The sequence below is a fragment of the Onychostruthus taczanowskii genome, unplaced genomic scaffold (genome assembly GCF_017590055.1).
Source record: "Onychostruthus taczanowskii isolate IOZ18803 unplaced genomic scaffold, ASM1759005v1 scaffold35, whole genome shotgun sequence".
NCBI lineage: Eukaryota > Metazoa > Chordata > Aves > Passeriformes > Passeridae > Onychostruthus > Onychostruthus taczanowskii.
Window position 1 is genome coordinate 529,271 of NW_024500905.1, and position 8,943 is coordinate 538,213.

At 39.7% G+C, this 8,943-nt stretch overlaps 1 protein-coding gene across 2 annotated transcripts in view; it reads right to left on the reverse strand.

Annotated features, from left to right (window-relative positions):
• Positions 1-162, reverse strand: part of ZDHHC17 (zinc finger DHHC-type palmitoyltransferase 17) — a 64,719-nt gene extending 64,557 nt beyond the window's left edge. The window contains exon 1 of one of the 2 annotated variants that reach the window (XR_005953183.1): positions 71-153. Coding sequence is in view for 1 of the 2 variants with exons in the window: in XM_041411225.1 (XP_041267159.1) it covers positions 71-133 (63 nt within the window). In the remaining variant the exon portion in view is untranslated. Of the gene's footprint in view, positions 1-70 lie in introns of both variants that reach the window. The other variant, XM_041411225.1, reaches the window with a different exon arrangement.
• Between the last annotated feature and the right edge of the window lie 8,781 nt (positions 163-8,943).

Below are 8,943 nucleotides of genomic sequence, written 5' to 3' on the forward strand. Positions count from 1 at the left end.
GGGACACCGTCCCGGCCGCGCCCCGAGCCCCGCTCCCGCGCGCCGCTCCCTGCGGGCGGGCCGCTCGCACCTCCGGGTGCAGGATGGGGACACAGCCCGCCTCCTTCTCGTACTCCTCCAGCGGCGCCGCCATCTTCCTGCGAGCCCCGCGCCCGCTGCATGCCGGGTAGTGCGCGTGCCCGCCGCGCCTTGCGCGCCGCCGCTTCCTCTGGCGGCCCGGGCGGGAGGGAAGGAGCGGAGTGCGGCCAGCTGAGGGCACGGCGCAGTTATGGTGTACATACACATGTATATATATATATATATGTATAGATACACACACGGCGTGTGTCAGGTGTGGTACCTGCGTGTGCACCCTCCGTGTCTGCGGAGGTAGCGGCACCAGTTCTCCTGGAATCGATATTCGGTGTAGCACAGGTTTGCGGAGATACCCCTCATTACAGGTTGGAATGTGAGCGAAAAGAGAGCCCCTCACCCTCCACCTCTAATGGAGATATTGTTCCATACTAAGCAGTCTATCCATTTTTCGTTGGGAGTTGCCTTCGTGCGTGATGGAGTAGCAAAGAGAGCATGGGAAGAAAGCAAGAAGGATTTAACTAGGTGTTTGCTCCCAGCTACAGGAATGTTTGAAACCCCCAGCAGTCCTGAGGAAGCAATTCCTTCCAGCCGTTTGTGCCTTACTGGGCCGCCTCACATCCCGACCTCACATCCCGACCAGATGGCTGCGGATTTGGGGACAAGTTACAAAATAGCTCTGTTTAGCTGGTCATTCTATTCTCACAGGCTGCGTAATGTGCATACAGTCAAGATCAGGAATCCTAAAGCGCTTTCTTTTTTTTTTCTTTAATAAATTACATTTTAATCAAAAATGGTTTTGCAGTTACAGAAGGTTATTGCTGGTTTGACTACTGCTCTATATTGTTATATCTATGGTGCCCTCATTTGCCTTTGTGAGAAAGGGTCCTTTGGATAATACATTTTGTTGTATCATAATACATTAAGCTCATAAGCCTAAAACCCTACAATGATATTCTCTTCATTACTCTTTCCTATCTCATACAAAATGTAACAGAGAAGCACTAATAAAATCTGATTGCAGCATTATTAAGATGTTAAACCATAAATGTCTTTTTTTTTATGTATTTAAATTCAAAATTGTGAAGAAGAATGACATAAGATTTAGAAAGCGGGGGTGTGAAGCAGGTCTCAAAGCACATATTTGAAACCATAAGGGCTGAAGTGCTAAAAGAGCAGAACAAAACACTGAATATACAGGAGAGGATCTTTTTTTAACTGTCTATATTATTAAATGTACTGGGGCTTAGATATAATTTGCAATATGATTTGCATGAGGAAGAGGGTTTTCAACCCCCCTACAACCTCCAGAAATAGAAATCCTATTAATCATGACAGTTCATCACTCCTATTTATAATGAAAGCAAGGGTGATAAAATAACTAAAAATCTTTATAGTATTTTTACTATTCAGATTATTTTTCCTTGGAACTCTGAAGAAGTTATGCTTTGTCCCATAGCTCTGAAGTGGATTGTAAACAAATATTCTGACATGTCTAGGTATTTATAGCCTGTTCTTCACAGATGTACACATTTGCAAACCAATTCTGTTCCTAGATATATCTGTACAGATAATTTTTGCTGTCTAAACTGGGGCCTGATCTGTGAGTATAGTTCATGTGCAGCCTATTATATTTTTCTTCAGAACGTGTCCCTTTTACTGCCAAGTAACAGCAGAACTAGAATATGGGATTGTGCCACTGTGCCTCTGCATTGGAGCTCCTCGTTCAAAAGCTAGCTGTGGTTCAGAAGTTTCAAAAGTTTTCCATACTTCAAGCATTCCCTGCCCTTTCCTAATCGACCTACAATCTAACATAATTACATGGAAATGTGATTTTTCATTGTTTTGTATTGCCATTACAGAGAGGTTATGGTCTGTGCAGAGTAAGCAAATGGCAGATACAAACCAAACAATCTGCTACAGTAACAAAGTTTACTCCTATTTCCCACGAATCTAAGAGGCTGTAATGTTTTTCTGGGCTCTGCCAAAAAAATTACTGTCTGACCTTAAGCAAGTATTTCACTTCTCTATGATTTGCTTTGCTCACTTGTAAATCAAGAACTTTGTCATTTCATTCAGGGGGGTATTCTGGGAATTTATTTCAGAACAATTTTATCTCTCTGATTAAAGATGCCTTGTAAATGCCAGGAATTGTTGTTGATCAATGGCAGGAAATGCTCTTCCGTGTGATTGCATTGAATGCTCCATAGCTGATGTGTGAAGTGCTCTCCCTATTGACCCAAGAGGTTTTATCCAGTTCTACTTAACTGCATGCATTAGGGACAAGTCTGTAATGTTGGTTAAACACCACACATACTAGAAAATTATTTTAGGTCATATTCTCACAAAAAAAAAAAAAAAAAAAAAAAAAAAAAAAAAAAAAAAAACCCAAACAATTCACCAGTACCACAGATGCACCACAGATTTTCTTGCCTTTGTTTTGCTTTATGTTTATCACTGTGAAAAGGGGCATGAGGTCTGGAGACCTTTTAATTTTCAGGTAAACCAAACAACAGCCAAACTGGGAAGTAAGTAGCACAAAGTCTTATGAGTCTCTATTCTGTGACATGAATTTTATCTTCTTTAACAAGTTATTAGGAAGAAAACCTTTTGGCAGAGACAAAACGTATTTATGGAATACACATCTGTACACATGATTCAGTGCTAGACATGACTGTGCAGCTTTTTTAGCTTCTGTGGTCTACTAGACTGTGAAATGTGACAGGGAAAGAAAAGACTTTTAACACACATTTCTTAGTAGCTTTGTATTGTGCCATCAACACTTAAAACAACTAAAAGTGTGCATAAACAATGTTTATTTGCAACAAAATATTGCAATTAAAGCTAAATGTTTATTCTCGTGGCAGGTCTAAACTTAAAGTAAAAATATTGGAATGTCTTAGTGCAAAAATAGGTAGTAAGTCAAAAGTACCTTACCTAACCCTACAGAAATATGTATCTTTAGAACAGTTGTGCATGTCCTTCACTTTTCATACATAGTTTTGATTAATATTATTCTAATTAATAAATTATCAGATGGATTTGCCACCATACTGAGGTGCCTCTGAAATTTTCTCTTGCATAATTGTCACTTGCATAGTGACCCAAAAAACTAGATTCACTATCAAGGGCTAAAATATCTGGAGAAGCCATGTCATGGTCCTGTTCTCTGAGTATGTTTGCAGAGGGGCTATGAATAATTATCTTTATTGCTCTTTACCTATGCTTCATTTTCTGCTCCCATTACTGTTTGAGCCTTGTGCTTTATGTATGGGAAATGACACCCACCTATCTAAAAGTGTATACCAAAATGAATGTATAAAAACTCATTCTGCATGTGTTTATCCAAGTCTATGGTTTCTCTCTGCATTCACTCCTACATGGAGAATATCTACTCAGAGTTTGGACCAGTTTGGGTGACTGAAAACCTGTGAGTTTGCATGACAGCTCCACAGAATTTGTCTTTAAAAATATAATCCGGCTGAAAATGCTCTCAAAGCAAGTGCATTAAGAGAATATTAAATATGCATGATTGAAAACAGAAATCAGACAGTGAAATTCTTCAATACAGTGCCTCCTGTAGCTACAGGCACTCCTTCTGTTACAGTGTCTCAGGGCTCTGACAGCTGTGTGGACATGAATGAAACCTGCGTGACCAAACCTGGTTTTGGTCCCAACTGGGTGCCCCACTCTCTTAAGAGGGGTGACTGTCCTGGAAAGCAGATCCATCAGCTCTCACTGTAAGTCTAGTCCTGAACCACTGCAGGCTTCAGCCCTCTCTTCTAGGGTAATGTGAGATTTCAGCATCCTGGGCTGAAAGCCACGGCAGTTCAGGAGAGGACTCATGGGAGGATCAAGTGTCCTTACTCAGTAGTGGCAGCATCTGTCAGACGGGATGGCTGGGGACAGCAGCCGTGTGACCATGCAATGTGCTGCCACATGTCAGCCAGGGCTGCCGGACAAGGCAGCAGTGGGGGATGTGATTTCCCTCACTATCTCCGATTCCCCTCACTACCTAGCGTGGTCAGGCTCTTCTCTACACAGTGCAGAGGATCAGTCACAGTGGCTGCGTTGGGCAGTTTGTTCCCGAGCATCACCAAAGAGAACCTGGCAATGCTCTTACAACAGTTTGTATCAGTTGTTTCTGAATTCCAGGGGTGGTCATCTTGATTTACATTGTTGTGAAGAGAAGAAAGTCAGATGCTGTGTTTGTGCTATCCTTTACTATTTGGCAAATAGAACTGTATATCATGCCAGGCAGTTTTAGATACCATGAAGCAATCCTCCTAAAACAGGGGGGAAAATGCTGGAAAAATTTCACCTGAACTATCATCCCATGTCTGGGTTCTCCCTGTAGCCTGTAGCATACACAGCATGGACAGGGATCTTAAAAGGGAAAGTCACTTTCTTCTCTACTCCTCCTGAGTGTGTCTGTTGGGGGCAAGCTTCTTTTGATGGCATAGGAAGCCATAATATTGTCTACTGGTCTGCAAATGATAGGTGCTTTTATGGAACAGGAAGACTCTACCTAAGGAAGTCTTCTCTTTTGCTACATAGCCTCTTGCTCCCTTGGAACCAGTCCAGGAGGTTGCTAGCCTTAAAAAAGGCCTAATGGCAATGTTTGATATAAAACATCAGAAAAATAATATATTTGTACTATACAAAATAGTATATTTGTGCTATTTCTCCCTCACTTTTCTTAAGAGAACAAACTTTCCATTTGACTGCTGGAAGCTGGAAATGCCCTTCCAGTGGTGAAATTGTCACCCATTTCATTTAAAGGGAGCCTTTACTGCATGTAGTTTCCCACTGCATAATTGGAGCCCAAATCCCTATATTCAATTATATTCAGGGACAATTCCCCATAGAGTTGTTGAAATATAATGCTGATGACATAAGCACATAGGAGAAAGCAGGGACAATTTGCAAGATGCTAGACATCTATTAAAAGAAAAAAAGCCCAAAACACTGAATAAATTGTATTTGTTGAATCCTAAATGTCTAAATTAATGCTGTGTTTTCAAAACAGTAAGCACATCAACCTGTGAATCCAATATCTCTTTCTGGAGGGATTCTTTCTGTTACTTTCTGTTGCTTTCAAGTAAGTTTTTTGTAGAATCATTACTTAGTATTTGAACACAGAGGGGTAAGCACTAAACAGAAGCTGCTGCTAAGCATAGCACCCTTGCTCTCCATTTTTGGTGGTTTTGCATTGTCTATTTCTTTTCTGCCAAAATAATCTCATTAGCATGAAATATGTATAGTCCTTGAGTGACATAAAGCAATCATATTATTTCCCTAGGTGATTGTCTTTGCTGATGCAATTCCACTGCTGACAAATTCTGCAGAAAATGAGTGGGGTTATCTAACTTGACTTTTTATTCCTGCTTTTTTTCCCCTTTAAGATGATGTACTTCTGTTTCCCACTCACTGTGTTTTAAATATCTGATCTTGATACCATATCTTGATACTCAAGGATGACTTTGCTGCTCTCTTTTATGTCAAAGGACCATCCCTCCTTTCATTGTTCATTACAGTCAAAGTGGCTATTACTTTGTGTTCTCATTACTTAGACTAGGTAGATCTAATAGGTGCACTAAAATAATTTTTCACTTACCTGAGTCTGTTAGTCTCCTGTGAGTTTTCCCCCAGAGCTTGTTCTTGGCACATTCAGTAGCATGCCACACGTGCCAGTTTGTTCTGCTAACACATCTGCCTGTGCTCATTTTTTGGGAAAACCCAGAACTACTGTGATGCAGCCTTGTACAACAGCTAACACTGGATTATGCTCCATATTTGTAAAGGAAAATGAACAGACTTGAAACTGAAGAGTGGATTATACTTTATGAACTTTTTTTCCTTTTCTATTTTCATCTTCATTATCCTTTGTCCTGTCCCAGACCACTCTATATCTTTTGCATTGGGCTGATTATTCTAGCTGTCTTTGGAGAAGGTGCAGAATATATCCAAAGAATGAATTTTTGAAACACAGGCAGTTGCTGAAGCAGAAACTCACTGCCAAAATGAAAACCAGTGACAAACCAATAAAATAAAATTAATAGTAATTTCACTACTTTTAAAAGATACCATTGAGAATGAAGTAATAAATATTCAACAGTGGTTTTATGGAAGTACTGCATCCTCAGGAATTTAGGTAGAAGTGGGCTGAATGATAAAATAAGAGAAAAATAACAGTTAAGACTTTAATTTACAATCTTTGGTTGAAAGCCAATAAATGAATTATTTTTGGAACTTTATATCAAATGAAGTAAATATTTTCCCTGCTCAGATATAAAGCAAGCTCTGAGGAACATGGTCGACTAACACCCTTCCCCTTTACAAATGAGAATTTTCTAGGTGAATTAAAATAATTTTCAGTAACCAAGGTGATGTCCAAACATAAAATGATAAAACACTTCTATAAATAGCATGGTCCTAGAATACTACTGTTTTATAATCCTCTTGAGGAATTGTTGTCCTCATGGTCATGGCGGCGAATATGTAGAGCCCATTGTCAAGGGAAGTGTATTGCCAGGGATGGACCTGCTTATTCATTGAGCATGAAAAGTACTTTGCTTTCATGTAAGAGGAGAAAAAAGGAACAGTACAGGAAAACAATATAAAAGAGGGAAACTTTATCAAAAGTAGTAAAAAAGAAAATGAAATATTAAATCCAGAAAGTTTCTGATATTGGAGAAGAGCAACAGACGAGAACGATTGGTTGAAGGGACCTACAATAATCATCTAGTACAACAGCCTGATCACCTCTGGGATTGCTATTTGCTTTTCAAGGGAGATGTTTAAATTCTCTGTGGTTGGTTTTGTTTGAGTTTTTTGGTAGAGAACAATTAATTGGCTTATTGGAGTCCTTAAAGCATGCCATGCAGGTATTTTAGATTTTTTATATTATTTGAATTAAGAACAGGCAAAATAAGCCAACAGCACTTACGAAAGACTTCCAAAATTGTGATGGAAAATGTTGCATGAATTACCATCTTATTTGGGTTTTTGCTGAATTTAAGGTGAATTAATAACAGTTGCACACAGGCAAGTACTCTAAGCATAGGAGCCAATATAAATTTGACTGTGTTTTAATAGGAAAGAGTGGTAACAGTTTTCTGCCCTTGACTAAGCAAGGATGCATAGCAGCAATATCTTCCACTGACTCATTGATACAGGGGGAAAATGCTTTTGTTAGATTCATATGAGGACTGCCAGAATACTGAAGGTATGACCAAATGAAGAAGTAATCCCCACAGCCAGTCTTTAAAATAATAAAGTAAGTAAAATACATCAAACATTCATAAGGTTTGGATGCAAATGGCTAATGTGAAATGCAAACTCAAACATCCCTAATATTCAATATACCATGTTAAACATCATGCTGTGTGATTATAAAAAAAACAAGCCTGGAGTTCAGAAAGCTGGACATTTAGATGGTATGCTTGGGAATGATAAAAGACATCAAAATGTATAGGAGATGCATAGTTGATATAGTCAAATCTTGAAGCTGTGGGGAATGAACCAGTGGCACTGTTTTTGGAATAAATGCAGGCGAACTGAGCTGTCACATTAAAGCTGACAGCCGTGCTACTCAGCTCTAATCTGCTGTGCAAAAATCTGGGTTAGGAGAGGATGGAAATCTACAGATGCACTATTCCAAGTCTGCCTTTCTGAGCTTTCAGATCAAAGTCAAAAACCATACCTGATCAGAAACATCAAAAACCGTGGGCAATGTAGATAATTCCAGAAAGGCAGATGATTTAACCCTCTTTCTGGATTCTTCTCTAAAAAAAAAGGTCTCTAGATGCTGAGACATTTTCAATGCAATGACTGTGTTATCTCCCTTCAGATGCTGAGGTAACACAGTCAAAATAGCATCAATGATTCTTGCAGCTTGATGAGACACACTTCCCTTGAATTGCTGCAAAGTTTAAGACTCTCATCTCCTGTTCTCGAGAGAATCATCACTTAAGAGATTTCCCAGCACTCTAACTGCACATCTTGATAGTAATTGGAAGTGGCAACACTTCTGAACTTGCAGGACCTTGGTCATCTTGGGTTTCATTTACTGCTGGTGCTTTTAGTGGTCCTTAAAAAAAAAAAAAAGAAAAAAATGAAAAAAATGAAAAAGAAAAAAGGCTCACTCATGCTTTAATACAGTGGAAGTAAAAGGTTTGGCACACAGAATGGTATTTAATAGATGACTATATATCTGGGCTTTAAAACTGCTGCAAATGGTCATATATTGTAGCAAAAGAAGTAAAGAGTTTATTATACTAAAGCACTCTGCTGCTAATTTATAAGCTCTTTCTCTTAGGTTTCAGCAGTTGCTAGAAGCACATGAATGTTTCTGTCATGTCTTAGAATCAAATAACAAAACATGTCCATAGGGAAAGTTACACCATAAAACTGAATTTTAATAGAGCAGGAGGGGGCTGACAACAAAAAGAATAATTTCATCTGCAAAGTTGCAGGTCGGCGTATTGCAGCTGAGAATACTCTGGCAGTTGTGTAGATGTGAGCTCCCCTGTGTAACACTAACCCAATCCCTGCCTGTCTCACAGGGAGAAGGGGTAATTCTATGAAGGTGAAATGACATGTAATACAGACCTAGTAGCCATATGCTTAGTTTCTTATGCATATCTTAATTTTGCTTGATAGCCTGTCTCTGGCATTCCCAGTTTTTAACTCGGTAATTTTTCATAGTGTCACGTCCTACAGCTTCAGGCAAAGGAGCAGAGCTGCTGCTGCCTGGGTACCCACTGGGCTGGTAGAGGGACAGCAGGGGGGCATCAGCAGCAGTCACCTCCCTGGGCATGGGGACAGGATGGACAGAGTTGTAGGAAGCTGCAGGCTCGTGCTGCTGTG